Source organism: Emys orbicularis, chromosome 13 (genome assembly GCF_028017835.1).
Source record: "Emys orbicularis isolate rEmyOrb1 chromosome 13, rEmyOrb1.hap1, whole genome shotgun sequence".
NCBI classification, from domain to species: Eukaryota; Metazoa; Chordata; order Testudines; family Emydidae; genus Emys; species Emys orbicularis.
This window is the reverse complement of record NC_088695.1, coordinates 16,453,055-16,476,512: the sequence shown is the minus strand read 5'-3', so window position 1 is coordinate 16,476,512 and position 23,458 is coordinate 16,453,055. Positions and strand designations below refer to the sequence as shown.

General features: G+C 47.5%; 1 protein-coding gene across 1 annotated transcript; it reads right to left on the bottom strand.

The window, feature by feature from the left end:
- Positions 1–7,756: 7,756 nt before the first annotated feature.
- LOC135888192 (olfactory receptor 10A7-like) lies at positions 7,757–8,695 on the bottom strand. The gene has a single exon (XM_065416006.1). It carries the CDS (start codon positions 8,693–8,695, stop codon positions 7,757–7,759), a length of 939 nt encoding a protein of 312 aa, XP_065272078.1.
- Between the last annotated feature and the right edge of the window lie 14,763 nt (positions 8,696–23,458).

Genomic DNA, 23,458 nt, shown 5'->3' with positions numbered 1-23,458 from the left:
GGCCGTGAAAACAGTCACTCCACCCCTGCAGACTGCTCAAGTACCAGACGGCTCTCATTCCCAAAGTTTTGATAAGTCCTTTCCTTCACTCCAAAAGCACCTCACCCAAGCCCCCATCCCAGTGTCATCCCCTACCTGTGCAGTTGTTAATAAAAAATACGTTTCTTTTAATTACAGTTTCCGTCAGGTTCTTTTAGAGGAGAGTGTGTTTGAAGGGGGGAAAGGGGGTTGGGAATTGGAGAGGACAGTCACCTTTACCAGGGTACAGACACGGGGGCAGGTTCAGCAGCAAGTCACACACACATTGCAGTCATTAGGCACCCTGGTCAGTCTGGGAGGTGGTTTTCATGTTCTGTGTGGGGGGGCTATGTGAGTTTGTGGCGGGGGAGGGCAGTTACAGATCTTATGCAGTGGTCCTTAGCCTGGATGACAGAGCCACGCAGCAGGGGATCTGTAACCGTCCTCCCCCTGCCACAAAGTCACATAGCCCCCACACACAGAGTCCCGAAAAGGAGGGGTGGCAGGCTCCGTTGAAACAACCAGTCCACCACTGCGGACCGCTCTAGGAGCAGGAGCCTGTCATTCCTCGAGTTTAGAAGTGTCCTTTCCATCACTACACCCGCTCCCCACCACAGTCTGCATCCCAGTTTCAACCCTTTACCACGAAACCCTTAATAAAGAAAACGGTGTTAATGAACAAAGTTCCATTTATTTTATTTTTAAAGGTGTGTTGGAAGGGGGGCAACGGGGTGAATGGGGTATGTAACTGGAGAGGATAGTCAACATTAAGTGGGTAAAGAAACGGGGGCAGGTTCAGCTTCTCTTTAAACAAACTTAATAGTCACAGGTTACCCTGCTCACTGTGGAACCTAGCTTTCAAAGCCTCCCGGATGCACAGCGCGTCCCGCTGGGCTCTTCTAATCACCCGGCTGTCTGGCTGGGCGTAATCAGCAGGCAGGTGATGTGCCTCAACCTCCCACCCCACCATAAATGTCTCCCCCTTGCTCTCACAGAGATTGTGGAGCACACAGCAAGCTGCAATAACAATAGGGATATTGGTTTCGCTGAGATCAGAGCGAGTCAGTAAGCTTCTCCATCTCCCCTTGAGACGTCCAAAAGCACACTCCACCACCATTCTGCACTTGCTCAGCCGGTAGTTGAAGAGTTCTTTTTCACTGTCCAGGGTGCCTGTATAGGGCTTCATGAGCCAGGGCATTAGCGGGTAGGCTCAGTCCCCAAGGATCACTATAGGCATTTCCACATCCCCAACAGTTATTTTGTGGTCCGGGAAGTAAATACCTTCCTGCAGCCGTCTAAACAGACCAGAGTTCCTGAAAACATGAGCGTCATGAACCTTGCCCGGCCATCTGACGTTGATGTTGGTAAAACGTCCCCTATGGTCCACCAGTGCTTGCAGCACCATTGAAAAGTAGCCCTTTCTGTTAATGTACTGGCTGGCCTGGTGCTCCGGTCCCAGGATAGGGATGTGAGTTCCATCTATAGCCCCACCGCAGTTTGGGAATCCCATCGCGGCGAAGCCATCTATGATGACCTGCACATTTCCCAGGGTCACTACCTTTGAGAGCAGTAGCTCAACAATTGCATTGGCTACTTGCATCACAGCAACCCCCACGGTAGATTTGCCCACACCAAAGTGGTTCGCAACTGACCGGTAGCTGTCTGGCGTTGCAAGCTTCCAGAGGGCTATGGCCACTAGCTTCTGGACAGTCAGGGCTGCTCGCATCCGGGTGTCCTTGAGCTTCAGGGCAGGGGACAGCAACTCACAAAGTTCAAGGAAAGTTCCCTTACACATGCAAAAGTTTCGCAGCCACTGTGATTCATCCCAGACCTGCAGCACTATGCGGTCCCACCAGTCCGTGCTTGTTTCCCAGAATTGCCGTTCCACAGCATCAACATGACCCATTGCCACCATGATATCCATGGTGCGGGGTCCCGTGCTTTGCGAGAGGTCTGTGCCACTCTCAGACTTAATGTCCTCACCGCGCTGCCGTAGCCTCCTCGCCCGATTTCTCCGCATCTTCCTCTGAAAAAGGTGGATGACAAGGTGCGAGGTGTTGACAACGGCCATAACTGCAGCGATGGTCGCAGCGGGCTCCATGCTTGCAGTACTGTGGCGTTCGCGCTGTCACTCACCAGAAAAGTGCGCAAACTGATTGCTCGCTGGCACTTTCAGGGAGGGAGGGCGGGAGTGACGGTTGAATGACGACAGTTACCCAAAACCACTCTCAACACATTTTTTTCCCTAGCAGGCATTGGGGGCTCGACCCAGAATTCCAATGGGCAGCGGGGACTGCGGGAACTGTGGGATAGCTGCCCACAGTGCACTGCTTCCAGTGTCGACGCTTGCCCCGTTAGTGTGGACTCACAAAGTCGAATTACTGTTCTTAGTGTGGATACACAAGTTCGACTTTGTAATATCGGTTCCACTAATTCGATTTAAGTAAAATCGAACTACTCTTGTAGTGTAGACATACCCTTGGGCAGCATCATAGACTGGGCTGGAGGATGCTCGAAAGATGTGGGTACTCGTATGGCAGCAGCTGCTGCTATGTTTTGAGTCTTTCAGTGACATCTGTGGGGACATCAGGACATTCAGCTTCCTACATAGCTGCATATCTGCAGAACCCCGCTGACACCAACTCTACCATATGACCGTGAAATGTGGGCTCTGAGGAAGGCTGAAGAGTGGTGGAGGGATTTTTTTTTATTCTTGTCATCTTCGTCCGGCCACTAGACCGGGACTATTCCCAGCTCTGCTACTGGCCTGCTGGATGACCATGGGCAAGTCACGTCACCGCTCTGTGCCTCAGTTTCCCCTCTGTAAAATGGGGATAATGATGTCAAGCTCTTGGAGAGCTGCTGATGAAAAGCACAATATAAAAGCTAGGTCATTTGTTTATTACCAAGCCACAGTAGCGCATCAACTGCGAACCTATGTGAGAATGATAGCTGTCTAAATGGCCAGTAACTACCACTAAGAAACATTCCTCCTTCTGTTTAAAAAACTAGGAAATAAAATGTAAAAAAAATAAATTGTTAATGCCGAGTTTAGGTGCCCGGTGATATCTTGGGCCTTTCCCGAAGGCTGAATTCAGCAAAACTCTGACTTTTGAGAACCAGGAAATACACAGAGGAGATAAATGTCCACACAACCTTAACTCTGCCCTATTTGTGCGATACCCTAAAATACCCACACCACACATTCCCACTCTGCCTTGTTACGGCAGTGGACTGGCGCTCCCTGCCCTGGCCCTATGTTCAAACACTGATTCTACTCCCCCGACAGAATACCACACTTGTAAAGTGTAACGGCCACTTCACACCCTTTTCCAGCCCCTGAGTTGCTGAAGACAGAGGAGAGTATTGTCACACTGTGGCAGCTCAGGCTTTTCAAGACCTGGCTCACTCATGCCATCCCCTATGACGGGGGAAGAAGGGCTGTCAGGCTGTCTGGAGTGGCTGAAGAGCACGGGTACCAACCTCAGGGCAGACTGTTTAGAAGCAGGGCACAACCCCCACATTGGCTGTGAGTTCTAGACTTAGATTTCACCAACCAAGTATCAAGTGGGAACTCCTCAAGCATGACAACCACCTTAATATGGAGTCACAGATGGTCCCCTTGGGCACTCCAGTCTGTCTTGCCACCCAAGTAAGCCCGCCTTTGCGATAAATGGTCCCTTACACCAAAAATCACAATAATATTCAGGGAGCTGACCCCTGACAGGCACAGACTTGCCTTTCCCATGGTAAGGGGAGGTGTCAGTGCGTGCTGCACAATCCCAGGCACCGCAAGAAAAGTCACAGGGACATACAATAAAATTAAAAGATGGCAAATTCTAAAACTTTTTCCACGATGTGTGATTAGACTGTAGTCATCAAAGCCGGGCTGCACATTTGTATGGCTAACAAGAATATCCAGAGTTTTCATAGGCAATGATGATAATCCCTATTACTATAAGCAGCAGGTTGTTTTTCTCTAGGAACCAGACAGACACAAACACTCAGACTCTCTCAGCTATACTGCTGCAAAAACAAGACAACCCTGAGTAGATGCTGAGGGCATTAGGGTTCAAACCTCCCCAAACACAATCTGTATCTCCATGCCGGGTAGAGACTGCGTATTGTTACCCCTTTTTGACCCGAGTGGCTAGTCACAGTTTGGAGCCATGGGGATGTCCCAGTTGGAAGTAGAAATTGATTGAGTCTGATATTTTCTTTGATCCAATCTCGTTTATTGAAAAGGAATGTACAAAGTCCGACTTCTCTGAATGCATGAGGAACCAAGAACAAAAGGAGCAGCTTCTTTGCTTACCACCCCTAGTCTCGTTAGTCACCTCGTTCGACCCAAACGCTCGCTTTTTCCAGGCTCGCATTGGGCTACTGCTTGGCTTCCTTGATTTTTCTCCCTCAGGCTCCCTCTCTCTCTGTCCTGTGCATTCTCTCTTCTCTCTCACACACACCCATGGTCAGCAAAACCCTTCTGCCCACTCAGTCAAATTCCTGGGAAGGTTCACACACCTCTTTGTCTTAGGTGTGGGAGGGGGCTTCTGATTAACTCATCCTGACAGTTATGTGACTAGAAGGGGATGTTCACACATCAGTTAGAATAAGTTTTTTAACTCAACCATAACAAGGTTTTCTCCAGGTCATAATGACATTCCTCACCTCAGGGGAGGCTCAGGCTAGTCACTAGGGTGACCAGACAGCAAATGTGAAAAATCGGGACGGGGTGGGGGTTAATAGGAGCCAATATAAGAAAAAGACCCCAAAATCGGGACTGTCCCTATAAAATCGGGACATCTGGTCACCCTACTAGTCACCCAGGCTTGGCCCCACCCTACAACGTCTGCACAGCTATTTTTAGCACACTAGCACAAGCCCTGCTAGCACGAGTCTGCCTACCCAGGCTGGGAGGCTCACCTTCAGCTGCCGTGTAGACGACCCTCAGTGGCTCAACTACTGTCATGCCTTCAATTACTTCCTGTGCATTCATTTGAATCAGAGGCCTACGGATTAAAGTACTATTCAATGGGTAGAATTTTCAAAAGCACCAAAGTGACTTCAAAGCCTGCGTTCCCCTTTCAGAAGGACCTAAGGACAGGGGTATGTGTGTCTCATTGAAAGTTAATGAGATTTATGATTCTAAGTGAGGTAGACACTTTTGGAAATTTTACCCAATGTGCTTCAGGATGAAAGATGCTGGCACTTTTCAAATATGCCAGGAGTACCATTTCCTCCACACCTACCTGCTGCTTTTTTATTTGACATTGATTTTGTTGTTGCTGTTGTAGCAAAGAGGTTGTGTCAACAGAAATCATTCGCATCATTTATTTTATTTTGATAACCACTAATCTGTTTTGGGTCTGACGCACTGGGTCTTAGGGAATGTGTACACTGCAATGTAAGCCCAAACTCAGACTCAGGTTTGAGGATTTCAATCTGACAAACACACATTCAACCACCATTCTACACCTGCGGGGAATATTATTAAGCCTTCTTTTGCCCTGGACTCTGATCAGGATACTGTTTCATAAGCCCAGGCAAAAGGGGGTACATGGGATCCCCTAGAATAACCATGGGAACAGTGATTCCATTTATGACATTGTCGTTTGTAATAGTGTTCCGGCCTGTCCATGAAGGTAGACGCCTGACTGACAGAAAACCCTGGTATCATGAACTTTTCCAGGGAAGCCCACGTTGGCGTCCATAACTTGGCCTCTGTGGTCCCCAAGGGCCTGCATACCCATGGAGTAGTACCTTTTGCAGTGTATGTACTCCAGCTCCTTGAGTACATACAATCATGGCCCCAGTGCAGTGGGGAAACCTCATTTTCTCCAAGCCAGCACTTACTTTGGGGATATTGTTTATGCCCCCATCTTTGGATAAACCACACACCTGACTGCCTCAGAAACCTCGGCCACCACTTTACCTTCCAGTCGACTTTCCAACCCCAAACTGGTTAGCAATGGACCTGTAGGACTCTGGGGTATAGCAACCTACTTTTGAACAGGAATGGCTTCCCTCGCATATGTGTTGTGGTGCTGAAGGGTCCGGGCAAGCTGCTAACAAGGCTCCAGAAATGTAGCTTTCTTCATGAGCAAGTTCTGGTCATCCCAGGTCTCCATGACGATGGGGTCCCACCAGTCTGTTCCTGTGGCCCTGCTCCAGAAGCACCGGTCTACACAGGAGGCATCAGCGGCTCTCCTGAGAGCCATGAGCAGCATCAGCCAGTTTGAGTCTGCCAGGTCTGTATCACCCTCATCCTCCTCCAACAGGTGCCGTCTTCTGCAGGTCATAAAATGCCCCTGAAACGTCCACCAGCGCCTCATGGAAGCTCTGCCCATTGCCTGAAACAGAAGTGAAAGCACAAGCAAGACAAGTTCTTCAAACACTGACTGTGACGGGTTGGATCACAGAATCCACCCTGGGAGCTGCGACCTGAGTGCCCAGACTACTTATACCCCTGCTTTCCCTGACAGCTCAGGACTCCAGCATCTGTCTTGCTGAGCCAGACATTCCCGACTGCTCCAACAAAGACCCAGGGTCTGAATTACTTGCCCCAAAGCTGCAGGTTTACCTGAAAGCAGGTAACAGAAGTGTGCTTGTCTTTAAAACCCAGATGCCGAACTCCCAATGGGGTCTAAACCCAAATAAATCTGTTTTATCCTGTATAAAGCTTATGCAGGGTAAACTCATACATTGTTCGCCCTCTATAAGACTGACAGAGAGATATGCACAGTTGTTTGCTCCCCCAGGTATTAATACATACTCTGAGTTAATTAATAAGTAAAAAGTGATTTTATTAAATACAGAAAGTAGGATTTAAGTGGTTTCAAGTAGTAACAGACAGAACAAAGTAAGTCACCAAGCAAAATAAAATAAAACACGCAAATCTATGTCTAATCAAACTGAATAGAGATAAGATCCTCACCAGTTCCAGAATGCTCCCTTTTACAGACTAATCTCCTTTTAGCCTGGGTCCAGCAATCACTCACGCCCCTTGCAGTCACTGTCCTTTGTTCCAGTTTCTTTCAAGTATCCTGGGGGGAGAGGCTCTCTCGTTAGCCAGCTGAAGACTTGGCACAACCTGGTTTGACTTAGGTCTGCGTAGTGCAGCGTAGATGCCTGAGCACTGGTGTGAGGCCCGGGTCCAGAAATTCTAAACCAAGACTTAATATTCAGTGTGGACACTCAAGCCTAGGTTTACACTCACTGAGCCTATGGGTTCAAGTCCCACAGACCCTAGGCTTACTTTACAGTATAGGCACACACTTACACTCCTTCTACCCATTGCAAGATGACACACAGTACAATCTTCCCAGATATAAACATGTGGAGCTTTTGGGAATCCAGGAGTTCAAGGAGAGAGAAAATATTTGAACCAACTAATTCCACCCAGAGGGATCTGAGGCCAGTGCCAAGTAGAATGTGGCATTTTCCCAAATCAGAGAGAACAGAGAAATAAATGAAACACGTAACTGAAATCTCAAATGTCACCATGTGGAGTGTAGAGCGCAAGACAGTCAGGTTTCCAATTAAGGCAGTAGCAAGTATCAGCTTTATCCATGAATGGGAATGTCATCAACCCAAAACGTAGTATGTTCTCACATTTCCCAAAGCAGTTCCCATTGGCATGAGATAGGGCCGTACTAGATGTAAACTTTCTTGCTCATTAAGCCAGATAGATTCCTTCACAGATCAGTGACTCCATCTGAATTCATTTGAGCAACATATATTAACTGATGACTTTTCTCAGGGCCTCCTTCACCTCTTTGTTCCGCAGGCTGTAGATGAGGGGGTTGAGCATGGGAGTCAGGACTGTGTAGAAGACAGAGAATACTTTGTTCAGGGCTTTCAGTGTATTGGTTTTTGGTAGCAGATACACAGTCATTAGGGTCCCATAGAAAACTGTAACCACAATGAGGTGAGAGGAGCAGGTGGAAAAGGCCTTTTGCCTCCCGGTGGTGGAAGGGATTCTCAGGATAGTAGCAATGATACAAACATAGGATGTCACAGTTAATAGAAATGGGCAAGGCGTGTTTATGGAGGCAAGTATGAAACTAACCAGTGTGATCATGCTGGTGTCACTGCAGGAGAGTTTTAGCATGGGAGAAAAATCACAAAAGAAATGGTCAATTTCATTGGGGCCACAGAATGTTAATTGCAACATAAAGCACATCGTTATTACACATGTTAGAAATCCGCTTATCCAAGACCCCGCTGCTAGCTGGAGGCACAACCTGCCATTCATCAGGGCTGCATAATGCAGGGGTTTGCATATTGCTAAATACCGATCATAAGACATCGCTGCTAGGAGATAGCATTCTGTAGTTACCAAACAACCAAAGCAATAAAACTGTGCAAAACAGCCACTGACAGAAATGGTTCTGTCTCCAGTCAGGAGACTAGCCAGCATCCTTGGCAGGATGGTCAAGGTGTAGCAAGTCTCCAAGCAAGACAAGTTCCCCAGAAAGTAGTACATGGGGGTGTGAAGGTGCTGATCAGCGACAACTAGCACTATGATGAGGATGTTCCCGGACATGGTCACAATGTAGATCACTAGGAAAACCAGGAAGAGAAGGATCTGCAGTTCAGGGAGATTCCCGAATCCCAGGAGGATGAATTCTGTGATGACCGTTCGATTGTCCTCTTCTGCTTTCTCTATGAGGTGCATCTAGGTACAAATAAAAATACTAAAACTCAGAGACGGGACTTTCAAAGGCACAAACATCCCATCAGCTTAAGCAAGTGCAGAAGAACAGGTATCCAGAGGCATTTAGGCACCCAAAGTTGCAGATAGGTGCCTAGTGGGATTTTCAAAAGTACTTAGGCAACCAAGGTGCCTTGAGGCCAGATTTTTAAAGCTATTTAGCTTTGGACTCAGCATCGCAATGCCCAAGCCTAAATCACATTTTCCCAGATTTAGGCACTGAGGAGTCTACATTCTATTGACAGCCAATGGGATTTAGACTCCTCCATGCCTAAATCCCTTTTGAAAATGGAATTTAGGCTCCTGAATCAGTTAGGCGTTGTTGCAACACTGAGCTCAGCAACCCCTAAATAGCTTTAAAAATCTGAGCCTGAGGGCTTTGCTGAATCAGGACCGTAATTCAAGCTATGCAGAGCCACAAAGGATCTGCTGTTCCTCAAAGGATGCTAGCCACTGGGAAGTTTTAGCCCACACTAAAAATGGTCAACGGAGCTAAGAGAGAGTAAAGGAATGGCTTTAACAATAACGATCTCACAGCCTTTCCTCACATGAATAAATCTATGCGGTGTAATTCTGATCTCCCAAACTGTTTTTTTGCAATATTAACTTCTACCAGAGATCCTTCCATTTTACAGCTGCCCAGGAGAGGTCAAAACCAGGAGCTGTAAATTCTGAGTAGACAGACAGACAGACAGACAGATAGAGCTTTTGTAGTTCAATTGTTTTCCTAGTAGCACACCGCATGGTCTAAGGTCCTTAATCAGCCTTCACTCAGTGAAAATTCCCATATACCCAGAACAATGGAAGTGTGTTGGTTACAGACCAAGCAAAATTGTAGTATATGAACACCTCACAGTCCTTAATGTATTTATCCTCACAATGCCACAGTGAGATTGGAAAAGGTTTCTGTGCCTATTGTACAGATGGAGAACTGAGGCCCAGAGGGCCAGGTTTGATAAGGTACTTAGTGCCTAAAAATGCAGATCAGTGCCCAGTGGGAATTTACAAAGTCCTTGATCAGGCTCAGTGCCTAACTCCCATTGAAACCAAAGGGAGTTAGATGCTTAACCTGCTTAGATGCTTTTCAGCATTCCACTTGGTGCCCATCTACATCATTTGGTGCCTCAACACCTTTAAATATCTGGCCCTAAGTAATTCCCCTGAAGGCCCCGAGAGAGCCTGCTGGAGAGCAGAGAATTGACCCCACGTGTCCAACATCCCAGGTTAGCCCCCTACCCAAATCTATCCAGAGCTATAGCTCGCCACATTATTCAGTTTCCTGAATTACTCAATGATCTCTTATGACAGTGAGTTCCAGGAGACAAATACACATTGTGTAAAAAGAAAATTGTTTCATGTCTGAGTGCTAAAGGTGTTGTCTGTTAAATTGATTGGGTCACTCTTGATATGTAGGTCACCTGATGGAGTTTCTCTGTCCCGTTCATTAATCCTTAACCTCTCGCATGTCCCACCTTGTTCATCTCCTCTTTAAATTAAACTCCCTGAGTCTTTTCTGAGGCTGGGATATTCAAAGGGACCTAAAGAAATTAGACACTTGAAAAATCAAGGGGATTTGGTCACCTGACTCCCCTGAAATTCCCAGCCCCATTAAACTCTGCCCATCCATGCATCTGTTTCTCTTCTCACCCTCTGCTCCGTTCCCAGCCCCATGCAATAAATGGGAAAGAAGAGACGCTCTCTTCCCCAGCTCTGAGACAGCAGGTGCAGCTCAGGAGCCTGCCTGTCAGCGCCAGCAGAGCAGGGTGTGAGCATGCTCTCCTCATGCTAATGCCTGAGACACTGAGAGCACGACACTGACTAGCAGCACAGCTGGGAAACTCCCTCTGCTCAATGTCCTGCCCCGTGCACAAAGGGAATGCCCCGAGCAGACCCCTCTCCCTTTCCTCCCCTCCTTGGCACCCTGAGACACACTCTACCCCAGCTGCACTCTGCAGCCCAGCTGAAGAGTGAGAGTGTCTGGGCCTGGATTTTGTGCAGCATCCCGGGTGCAACAAAACAGCTGGAACTCAATGCTCCCAGCCACGCTCTGCAGTGTCGCAGTTCAGCCCTGTTAGGGGAAGGGATGAGACATATCAAGGGCAGAGTATGAAGTGAGAGGGAGCAGGATATGCACAGCCACAGTGTGCTCCTGAGAGACAGCTCCAGCTGTGTTCCTTCCCACTACCGCACCATTTCCTCCCTCCATGAGATCCCCAGGATCTGACTAAGGGCTTGTCTAAACGGAGAGTTAGATCGTGGCAAGCTGGGGTGTGAATCTACAGCGCACTAGCCTGCCACGTACTAACATGCTGTGTGGACCCTGTTCCAGTGCACTAAACATTCCCTAGTGCACATTGACCTACGCCCATTTCAAACAGCACTAGGGCAAAATCCACTAGGGGACTTTTAGTGCTTGATAGCAGGGTCCACATGGCCCCTTACTGCACAGCAACCTACAGCACTGTAGATTTCCACCCCAGCTTGCCATGCACTGACTCCCTGTGTGGACAAACCCCAGGAAGATTCAGATTTACCTTTAATCCTCAGCAAGAAGCGGCAATCTCTGTGTCGATGCTGAGTGGGTGTGGGGATCTGGTTTCCACTTCCATGCTGCTCCCCTCCGTGTCTCCTGCTCTCAGAGCTTGTCTACCGGGTGGGGTAGTGCACACAAGAGAAATGGGATTTCTAAAGGGCACCAACATCTGGCATGCAAACTGGCTCATGTAGACTCTTGCTGGCGCCCACTGAAAGTTCCTTTGTGCACAACACATTGGGGCACTTTAGAATTAACACCCCGCTGTTGTGCACCACCGCCCCATATGGACAAGCCCTTATTCGCTCTGCAAAGACACCTACCTTCTACTGCTGCACTAGGCTGGCTCTTGATTTCTTGCTTGATGCACACACCCGTGTATATTACAAGGGACCTCCATGCCTCCTGCTCTGGAGCCTTCTAGGGTTTATAGGAGAAAGCAGCCTCACGCTGGCTCAGGCAGCTGTTGGGATCTCCGCTGAGGCTGCTGCTAATGATCCCTTTGAAAGTGCCCTCAGGAGGGAATTCAATGCTATGGTGCTTGTTATGACAGTGTAAACATCAAGGCCATTGACTACTGAGGCCTGGTCTACTCTACAGAGTTAGGTCAACGCAAGGCAGCTTACATTGACCTAACTATGGAAGCGTTTACACTTAAATTTCACTCCCACCAATGTAACTGCCCCACTACGCCGACTTAATAACCCCACCTCCACGAGCGGCGTAGAGTCAAGGTTGATGTAGTTAGTGTTAATGTAGACACTGCGTTGCTTATGTCGACTGTTACTGGCTTTCTGGAGCCTTCCCACAATGCCTCACACTGGCAGTTCAATCAGTGCGAGTGCTCCTGGTGAGGTCACACACCGCCAACACAAGGAGCAAAGTGCAGACACGCACAAGCGATGTAATTACTGCGGCGGCTGTCTGCCGACGTAAGTTAGGTCATCTTAATTTTGTAGTGTAGACATGGCCTGAGTTAAAGAAGAATGAATTCCTTAGGATTTGGCCCATAGAAGTTATTCTTTGCTGACTGTCTGGGCTAGATTGTCCATTCCGGGATGAATTAACAGGAGTTTTGTATGTAAGACCTGGGAGGTAATTGTTCTGCTCTACTCGGCACTGGTGAGGCCTCAGCTGGAGTAGTGTGTCCAGTTCTGGGCCCCACACTTCAAGAGGGAAAACCTAACCCGTGAGGAAAGGTAGAAAGAATTGGGCATGTTTAGTCTAGAGAAGAGAAGGGTGAGGGGGGACGTGATAACAGTCTTCAGAGACGTACCAGGTTGTTAGACAGAGGATGATGATCCATTGTTCTCCACGTGCACCAAGGATAGGACAAGAAGGAAACTATAACAAAACATGCAGAGGAGTGGGGAGGAGCACTGCGGAATCACAGAGCAACTGTGTGGCCCATGGAGAAACCACTGGATTGGGACTATTCCCAGTTCTGCAACTGGCCTGTCACGTCACCTCTCTGTGTCTCAGTTTCCCATCTGTAAAATGGGGATAATGATGTCAAGCTCTTGGAGATCTGCTGATGAAAAGCATGATATAAAAGCTAGGACTTTTGATTATTACCGAGCCACAGTAGTGCATCAACTGCGAACCTAGGTGAGAAGGACAGTTATCTAAATGGCCAGTAACTCTTGCCAACAAACATTGCTCCTTCTGTTTAAAAAACTAGGAAATAAAATGTCACAAAAAACCTTTGTTAACGCAGAGTTAAGGTGCCCGGTGATAGCTCGGGCCCTTCCCAAAGGCTGAGTTCAGCAAAACTCTGACTTCTGAGAACCAGGAAATACAGAGAGAAGATAAATGACCACACAACCTTAACTCTGCCCTATTTGTGTGGTACCCCAAAATACCCACACCACACATTCCCACTCTGCCTTGTCACTGCAATGGACATGTGCTCCCTGCCCTGGCCCTATGTTCAAACACTGATCATACTCCCCCAACAGAATACCACACTTGTAAAGTGTAACGGCCACTTCACACCCTTTTCCAGCCACTGAGTTGCTGAAGACAGGGGAGAGTATTGTCGCACTGTGGCAGCACAGGCTTTTCAAGACCACTGAGCTCACTCATGCCATCCCCGATGGTGGGGGAAGAAGGGCTGTCAGGCTGTCTGGAGTGGCTGAAGAGCATGGGTATCAACCTCATGGTAGACTGTTCAGAAGCAGGGAACAACCCCCACATTGGCTATGAGTTCTAGACTTAGATTTCACCAACCAAGTATCAAGTGGGAACTCCTCAAGAACTACAACAGCCTTAACATGGAGTCACAGACAGTCCCCTTGGGCACTCCAGTCTGTCTTGCCACCCAGGTAAGCCTGCCTTGGAAATAGATGGCCCTGTGGAAGAATGAGCCTTCATTCTCAAGTTGGAAGCAACAAAATCAGAGGCAGCTTTATTCAAGCAATTGTAAGGGAAGAATACAGCTGACAGAGAGCATCTCTGCCTCATTTTCTCCAAAATACAAGCAATATCACACAAGCATTTATACTCTTTTGTGGCATGCATTAATTGAAAACATCTACATTTTGTTTATATTATATCCTGTCTAATCCAGCATTTTCTCACTTTCACTTCTCAAAACATCGTTATCTCAAGGCTAGGTCACACTGACTTTGCGCTGCTGCTTTCCCACTCACTTCTGACGTGAGCCCTGCTTCTACAGGTCCCGCGATATTAGGCTAAGACTTAGCATAACTGTTGCTCTGTTTCTAACAAAATAAAATTAAACCCTCTCTTTCTTTCCTGCTTCCACATCCCCTTACACCAAAAATCACAATATTCAGGTAATTCCCAGTCCCAAAGGACTGGTCACTTACCCCAGGTCAATTGCACTTTAGATCTTACACCAAAGATGATGCTTGTAGCCAATCCTATAGTAAACTATATAAGGATCTATTAGCTAAGAAAAAACAAACAAGGGAGTTATTTACAAGGTTAAAGCGAGTAATCACACATACAAATGAGTTACAGCCTTAGGTTTCAAAAGGTGATAGAAGCTGCTGTAATATGCAAGCTCTGTGTGTCCTTTAGGGCTAAGCCTGGCTAAGCAGCTGGGAATCCCTTGCTTATGCTTAGAAATCTTGCTATCCCAAAGGCCAAGCAGCACAGACATACAGTTTCTTCTTGTCAGGGAGTTTTTATTCCCTTCTCCCAGAGTTCAAGCTAATGGGATGAGGCCTCATCATGGGTGTTGGGAGGAACAATCATCACAGTCTTTTGTCCTCTGATGTTCCACAATGGTTCTTCTGGTGTCTATGGGCTTGCTTTTGTTGGACTGGAGATAACTACTCCTGGGGCAAGCTAATATTTCACACTTGGTAATGATTCTCTCCTGACTGGGGAGGGGGGGTCCAGTGTCAGAGCAAACACTTAAATATTACCTTAAAACATGGGTGTAGTGAGTCGGTGTGGCTCCCCTCCTGTCCTGAAGAGGGAGCCCCGGCGCAAACACCCAAGTGGGCGGAGCCACCGCCACCTGTCCCCGCCCCCCGGAAGTCAAGGGGCGGGACAGGAAGTATAAAGGCCAGCAGCCAGAGCTCAGTCAGGCGCCGGCCACCGCAGGGAGCAGACGTGCGGTCGGGAGCTCCCCGCCAGGATACCTCGGAAGCCCGAGGTGGATGCCCTAGCTGGCCGGAGCTGCCCCGAGCCCATTACGAAGAGGAGCCGCCGGAGCCCGTCCGCTCCCGTCGCTGGGAGGCGCCCGTGGAACTCCCCCACAGCAACCCTGAAGGGGAGGCCCCGCCAGAATCCTTCCCGCCCTGTTGTTATCCGGAGGAACCGCCCGAGGATCAGTGGCCGGATTTCCCTACAGAGCTACCAGACCTGCCGCCAAGCCCCGGCCGAGAGGAGTCCCCACTGATGGACTGGACCGCAGCCGATGCCACAGACGAGGTAGGCCCTGAGGGGGAAAATGGAAGTAGCCCGGGGGTAGCCGACCCCAGTCAGGCTACAGAGGCCTATGAGCCCATGGCAGTGTGTTTCGGTCAGGATACCCCACTGACCGGCAGCGACACTAATCGCTGCTAGGGCCCCGGGCTGGGACACAGTGGAGTGGGTGGGCCTGTGTCCCCCCCTGCCACCCCTACACACGGGTGGCAGGCTTCCCCCTCACCCAACGCAGGTAGGAACCTGAGCCCCTTTCCTGCCTAGGCCAATTGCCTGCTTGTGCTCCGCCCTGACCCAGGGCCAGAGCTCCTAAACTGCCTGTGTGCTCAGCCCCTGCTACAGAGGCCTGAGCTTATTGACTGCTTGTGCTCAGCCCCTGCTGCAGAGGGCCTGAGCTAAATTAACTATTGTGCTCCGCCCTGACCAAGGGCCAGAGCTTATAGACTGTGTGTGCTCAGCCCCTGCTACAGAGGGCCTGAGCTTATTGACTGCTGGTGCTCAGCCCCTGCTCCAGAGGACCTGAGCTAAAGTGACTATTTGTGCTCCGCCCTGCCTCCAAGGGCCAGAGCTTATTGACTGCTTGTGCTCAGCCCCTGCTCCAGAGGGCCTGAGCTAAATTGACTATCTGTGCTCCGCCCTGCCTCCAAGGGCCAGAGCTTATTGACTGCTTGTGCTCAGCCCCTGCTACCGAGGGCCTGAGCTAGATTGACGGTTTGTGCTCCGCCCTGCTTCCCAGGGCCGGAGCTTATTGACGGCTTGTGCTCAGCCCCTGCTACCGAGGGCCTGAGCTAGATTGACTGTTTGTGCTCAGCCCTGCATCCAAGGGCCTGAGCTTAGTGACTGCCTGCCTGCCCAGCCCCTGTTTCAGAGGGCCTGGGTTCTTGACTGTGGTTTCCTCAGCCCCCTGGACCAGAGGGGCTGAGCCCTGAGCTAACGGACTATTTAATTCGTGCAGTAGGGAGTCGGTGTGGCTCCCCTCCTGTCCTGAAGGGTCGAGCCCCGGCGCAAACCCTTTTACAATGGGATACAGACATTATAAGTGAGATTAATGCTGGCAGCAATTTACAAGCATTCCATAAAGTCTAAACACTAAAGACATTTTTTTATAAATCTAATATCTATTTTAACAATACCGACACACAGGTGAGCCAGACTGGTTTCCAGCTGTGTATTTGTCAGTGTTCAGTGAGGCCTACGGGCCTTGGCATGAGCTGGCACTTGGTCTGCCAGCATCACAGGGCGTATTCTGCCTCTGTCCGAAAAGCATGATAAGGCTGAATATAGCAATGATATAGAGGTATTATGTTACTGTCATTCCCAAGCAAAGTCTTCACTTCTGTGTTAATGTCTCAAATCAAGGATGCACTTCATGGCAAAGATTGGGATCCTCAGTACAACTTTACACCTGGTCATTCCATCGTTGACCAGATCTTTACCCTTTGAGACATCCATATGAAAAGATGGCTGAATTTAATCAGCCATACGCAGCACTTTTTATAGACTTCCATAAGCCCTTTGATTCAGTGAATCAGGTAAGTTTCTGGGGTCTGATGAGGCAGGGACTTGGCGTCCCTGGAAAGCTCTATAATGGAACAGAAAGCTGTGTTTGAGTCAATGGCTGGTATATGGCATGGGGTTTCCTATCTCCACTGGAGTTAGGCCACGTTGCAGTCTCTCCCCATCACTTTTCAATATCAGCATCGACTGGTTGATGGATAAATATGAGGAGGCAGCTGTCAGGGGTGTTGAACTGACCACCATGATTCTTGGAGATCTCAAAGATGCTGTTGATGTTGTCTTGTTGGCTCATGTTGGTGAGCTGCTGCAGCTGACAGCTGATCTGGTTGAACAAGAGGCAGCATGCATTGATCTGGTCATTAATCTGGATAAAACGAAGTCGTAGGCCATTATCATCCAGCTCCAGATTACAAGCAGCTCAGTATTAAACTGTCTGGGCGGGACATAAGGCAGGTGGCAATGCTCAAATACTTGGGCAGCTTCATAGACAGGGCTGGAGGATGCTCAGATGATGTGGACACTAGTATGGCAGCAGGTGCCGCCACATTTCAGGCCTTTCAGTGACATCTGTAGCTTTCTGCATAGCTGCAGATCTATAGAACTGTGGTGACACCAACTCTGTGGTACAACAGTGGAACGTGAGCACTGAGGAAGGCTGAAGAGCATTGGATTACCGGTTTTCGTTCTCATCATCTTTGCCAGCTGCTCCATATTAAGTTAATAGACTCAGGTCTCGGAGTGTGTGGTCCACTGTCCAGGAGAGTGCATTTTGACAGAGGACGTCGGAGTGCTATTTCCTAGCTATGCCAAGGCTTAGTTATTTGACGATTTGGGAATCACTTCCCTCCTCTGTGCCTCAGTTTTTTAGTCTATGAAATGGGGATAATGATATTTGCAATCCTTTGCAATGTGCTTTGAGGTCCACAGATGGAAAGGGGTATGAAGGAGTTACATATCGTTGAAGGGGTTTACACATATTTCCCATTCACTTGGGCTCTTCACACGCAGACAGCAACAGCACGTGGGAAAATGGGAGATTTCCTTTGGGATTAGGATGCCTTTTGCATCGGCTTTGAGGCAGTATAGCAGAGCATAACATTCGGAATATACTACCAACTACCTGACCAGGATGAGGACAGCGACTGTGAAATACTCAGGAAGATTAGAGAGGCTACAAAGGCGGAAAACACAATAATAATGAGGGATTTCAATTATCCCCATATGGACTGGGTACATGTCACCTCAGGATGGGATGCAGAGATAAAAGTTCTAGACACCATTAATGACTAATTCTTGGAGCAGCTAGTCCTGGAACCCACAAGGGAGAGGCAATTTCCAAGTGGAGCACTAGATCTGGTCCAGGAGGGTGAATATAGATGAACTGCTCAGTAACAGTGACCATAATGTAATTAAATTTAAACATCCTTGTAGGGGAAAACCCCCACAGTAGCATTTAACCCCCAAAATGAGAACTACACAAAAATGAGGAGGCTAGTTAAATGAAATTAAAAGGAACAGTCACAAGGGTGAAATGCCTGCAAACTGCATGGAGAGTATTTAAAAACACCACAATAGAGACTCAAACTAAATTTACACACACACTCCTCAAAAAAAAGTAAGAGGACCAGAAAAATGGCTAACAGCAAAGTAAAAAAGGCAGTTAGAGACAAAAAGATATCTTTTAAAAATTGGAAGTCAAATACTACTGAGGAAAATAGAAAGGAGCATAAACTCTGGCAAGTCAAGTATACAAGCATGAGTAAGGCAGGCTAAGAAAGAATTTGAAGAGCAAATAGCTAAGGACACAAAAACTAAAAACAATTTTTTTAAGTACACCAGAAGCAGGAAGCCCGACAAGCAGACAGTGGGGCCATTGGGCGATCAAGGTGCGAAAGGAGCACTCAAGGAAAACAAAGCCATTTCGGAGAAGCTAAACAAATTCTTTGCATCAGTCTTTACTGCAGAGGATGTGAGGGAGCTTCCCACACCTAAGCTATTCTTTTTAGGTGACAAATCTGAGGAACTGTCCCAGATTGAGATGTCAATAGAGGAGGTTTTGGAACAAATTGATAAATTAAACAGTACTAAGTCATCAGCACCAGATGGTATTCACCCATGAATTCTGAAGGAACTTATATGAAATTGCAGAACTACTAACTGTGGTATGCACTTAAATCAGTCTCTGTACTAGACGAATGGAGGGTAGCTAATGTAACGCCAATTTTTAAAAAAGGCTTCAGAGGCAATCCTGGCAATTACAGGCCGGGAAGCCTAACTTCAGTACAAGGCAAATTGGTTGAAACTATAGTCAAGAACAGAATTATCAGACACATAGATGAACACAACGTGTTGGGGGAAGAAGGGAAATCATGCCCCACCAATTTATTAGAATTCTTCAGGGGTGTCAACAAACATGTGGACAAGGGTAATCCAGTGGATATAGTGTACTTGGACTGTCCGAAAGGCTTTGACAAGGTCCCTCACCAAAGGCTCTCAAACAAAGCAAGCAGAGAGGGGATAAGAGGGAAGGTCCTCTCATGAATCAGTAACTGGTTAAAAAGACAGGAAACAAAAGGTAGGAATAAAAGTCAATTTTCACAATGGACAGACGTAAATTATGGGGTCCCCCAAAGATCTGTACTGGAACCAGTGTTGCTCAACATATTCATACATGATCTGGGAAAAGGGATAAAGAGTGAAGTGGCAACATTTGCAGATGAGAGAAAATTACTCAAGAAAGGTAAGTCCAAAGCTGGGAAGGTGCATAGGAATCTGCCCTCAGAAAAGTCTGGAGAAACAGCTGATAAGTAGATGAGAAATTGAAGGGCAAGGTCCCTGAAAAAACAATGAGTTCTCAGAGAGAGAGAGAGAGAGAGAGAGAGAGAGAGAGAGACAGGGAGTGAGAAGGTGAGGGAAGGACAAACAGAGGATGAGTAACAAAGGAGATCTCACAAAACTGTGTTACTGGACAACAAAATGGCAGATGAAATTCAATATTGATAAATGCAAAGCAATGCACATTGGAAAACATAATCCCAATTATGCATACAAAGTGATGGGGTCTAAATTAGCTGGTACCACTGAAGAAAGATCTTGGAATCATTGTGGATAGTTCCCTGAAAACATCTGCTCCATGTGCAGCGGCAGTCAAGAAAGCTAACAATGTTAGGAACCTTTAGGAAAATGATAGCTAATAAGCCAGTAAATAGCATAATGCCTCTATATAAATCTATGGTACGCCCACACCTTGAATACTGAATGCAGTTCGGGTTGCACTATCTCAAAAAAGATATATTAGAACTGGAAAAGGTACAGAAAAGGGCAACAAAAATGATCAGGTGTATGGAACAGCTTCCATATGAGGAGAGATTAAAAAGACCGGGACTGTTCAGATGGAAAAGAGACGACTAAAGGGAGATATGATAAAGGTCTATAAAACTATGAATGATGTTGAGAAAGTGAATAAGGAAGTGTTTTTATCCCTTCACATAAAACAAGAACCAGGGGTCACCAAATGAAATTAATAGGCAGCAGGTTTAACACACACATACGGAAGTTGTTCTTCACACAACGCACAGTCAGCCTGTGGAACTCATTGACAGGGGATGTTGTGAAGGCCAAAAGTATAAATGGGTTCAACAAATAATTAGATCAGTTTATGGAGGATAGGTCTTTTGATGGCTATTAGCCAAGATGCTCTGGGTGTCCCTAAACCTCTGCCTGTCAGAAGCTGGGATTGGATGACAGGGGATGGATCACTCGATAATTTCCCTGTTCTGTTCATTCCCTCTGAAGCATCTGACACCAGCCACTGCCAGACACAGGACACTGGGCTAGATGGACCATTAGTCTGACCCAGAGTGGCCATTCTTGTGTTGTTACACTGTTTTAACAGGTAACATAGCATCAATTCCCCTATGGAGGGAATCCAGACGATCACTGGCAGCAGTCCCAAGGGGGATCCCAACAGCAGCGGCAAGGGCCAGGGGCTGGCTGCTTTCCCTGATAAATCCTGCAAGAATCCAGAGCAGGAGACATTAAGGGTTTGTGTGATGCCAACAATCAACCCAGGCAGTGAGAGACGCCCATCCCAGCACCCACAGGCAGATGTCTGCCCACAAACTGAGTCAAGAAGGCTGACTGATACCAGACCCTGTCACTGGCGATGGGGAGCTCGCTGCTTCATGTGGAGGTTTGAAGGTAAGTGTCACTAGCCTCGGGGCAATTCCTCAGGTTCTTGCTCAAATGAAGCCCTTGCTCTGAGACACTCCCCTTGGATAGTGTCCTCACACACTGGGAGCTCTGCCGGAGTAAGGACTTCACAGTCGGTTTCTTTGTGGTTCACAGCTAGAAAAACTGATGAATCAGAAAGAAGACCCAGCTATCATCTCTGCCCTTACACATCCCTCTGTCTGTCTTCCCCTCACCCTCCTGATCGCTGGCTGGATCTCCCCATCTCTCTCTCCCTGACAGATCATTGTTTTCTCAGGGACGGTGGCCTTCAGTTTCTCAACTACTTATCAGCTGCCGCTCCAGACTTTTCTGGGGGGCAGATACCTATGCACCATCCCAGCCCAATCCTCAGATGCTTCATGTCTACTGCTGAGTATCTCCTCCCTGGATTTCCGTGGGGCTTGAGGGCCCTCAGCATTTCTTGGGCAGTATTGAGCACCCCACAGAAAAAGGGTGTACATTAGAAATTCACTGAATGGAGACAGGATTCCTTACAGATTAGGAAACAAGTGTCTCTGTCACAAACTTTGCCCAAGCATTTACTACTCTACCTTAATTTTTTTTCCAGAGGATGGGTACTAGGCACCAGCCTGTGACTTAGAAGATCTGGGGGTCTCTTCTCTGATCAGCCACAGCCTCTCTGTACCACCTTGAGTAAGTCACTCATAGTCAATAATTATTAGTTAACATTAATCAACAATAGCTTGTAATTCATTATAAGCAGTTTCAGTGTTTCTGGACTAGTCGCTAATGGGATATGAATGAGAGGAATCTGAGTATGCATCTGCTCTAAGGGGTGGTTTTATTTGTGCCTTGGGCACAGCCCTGGGCACAGTCACTTTCCCATCTGTGCTGTTGGTCATTGTCACTCCCTCATCGCAGGCACTGACATGCTACAATCTCATTCCTGCCCTTCTCTGAGGAAGCTCGTGTGTCTGACCCTCGCCCCCATCACATTGTTAAGCAGGATGCATCTGATGAAGTGGGCTGTAGTCCATGAAAGCTTATGCTCAAATAAATTTGCTAGTCTTTAAGGTGCCACAAGTACTCCTGTTCTTTTTGCGGATATAGATGAACACGGCTGCTACTGTGAAACCTACAGTGGACAAGTGACTCAACTTCAGCTCCCAGCACGATGCTGCAGGGCCTTCCTGGGTAGATAACACTGGTTATCAAAGGGCTTTTTTGTCAAACAGGGAAAGGCACAGCTAGAACCAATGACTGGAAGCTAAAACCAGACACATTTCAATGAGAAATAAGGCACAGTTTGTTGCCAATGAGTGTGACTATCCATTGGAACAAACTACCAAGGGAAATGATGGATTCTCATCTACTGATATCTTCAAATCAAGACTGGCTGCCTTTCTGAAAGGTACGTCTTAGCCAAACAAGTTATTCAGCTCAGTGCTGGGGAATTCTGTGATTATTGTTACGCAGGAGCTCAGACTGGATGATCTAATGCCTAATAGACTTTAAGGTCAGAAGGCCCATCATGATGATCTAGTCTGACCTCCTGCACATCGCAGGCCACAGAACCTCACCCACCCACTCCTGTAATAGACCCCTAACTTCTGGCTGAGTTACTGAAGTCCTCAAATCATAGTTTAAAGACTTCAAGTGACAGAAAATCCACCATTTACACTAGTTTAAACCTGCAAGTGACCTATGCCCCATGCCGCAGAGGAAGAAGAAACCCCCCCAAGGTCTCTGCCAATCTGACCTGGGGAAAAATTCCTTCCCAACCCCAAATATGGCAATCAGTTAGACCCTAAACATGTAGGCTAAACCCACCAGGCAGATACCTGTGAAATAATTCTCTGTAGTAACTCAAAGCCCTCCCCATCTAGTGTCCCATCACCAGCCACTGGAGATATTTGCTGCAGATCGGCTCCATGCCATTGTAGGCAATCTCATCATACCATCCCCCTCCATAAACTTATCAAGCTCAGTCTTGAAGCTAGTTAGGTTTTTTGCTACCACTGTCCCCCTTGGAAGGCTGTTCCAGAACTTCACTCTGATGGTTAGAAACCTTCACCTAATTTCAAGCCTAAACTTGTTGGTGGCCAGTTTATATCCATTTGTTGTTATGTCCACATGGATATTTAATTTAAATAACCCCTCTCCCTCCCTGGTATTTATCCCTCTGATGTATTTATAGAGAGCAATTATATCTCCTCTCAGCTTTCTTTTGTTTAGGCTAAACAAGCAAAACTCTTTGAGTCTCCTCTCATACGATAGGTTCTCTATTCCTCAGATCAGCCTAGTAGCCCATCTCTGCACCTGTTCCAGTCTGAATTCATCTTTCTTAAACATGGGAGACCAGAATTGCACACAGTATTCCTGATGAGGTCTCACAAGTGCCTTGTATAATGGTACTACCATTTCCCTCTCTCTACTGGAAATACCTCAACTGATGCATCCTAAGCCTGCATTAGTCTTTTTCATGGCTGCATCACATTAGCGGCTCATGGTCATCCTGTGATCAACCAATACACCCAGGTCTTTCTCCTCCTGAGTCGCTTCCAACTGATACATCCCCAGTT

Bases quoted from the DNA above. Each gene is read 5' to 3' on its own strand.
- LOC135888192 (XM_065416006.1), bottom strand. From the start codon at position 8,695: ATGCACCTCATAGAGAAAGCAGAAGAGGACAATCGAACGGTCATCACA.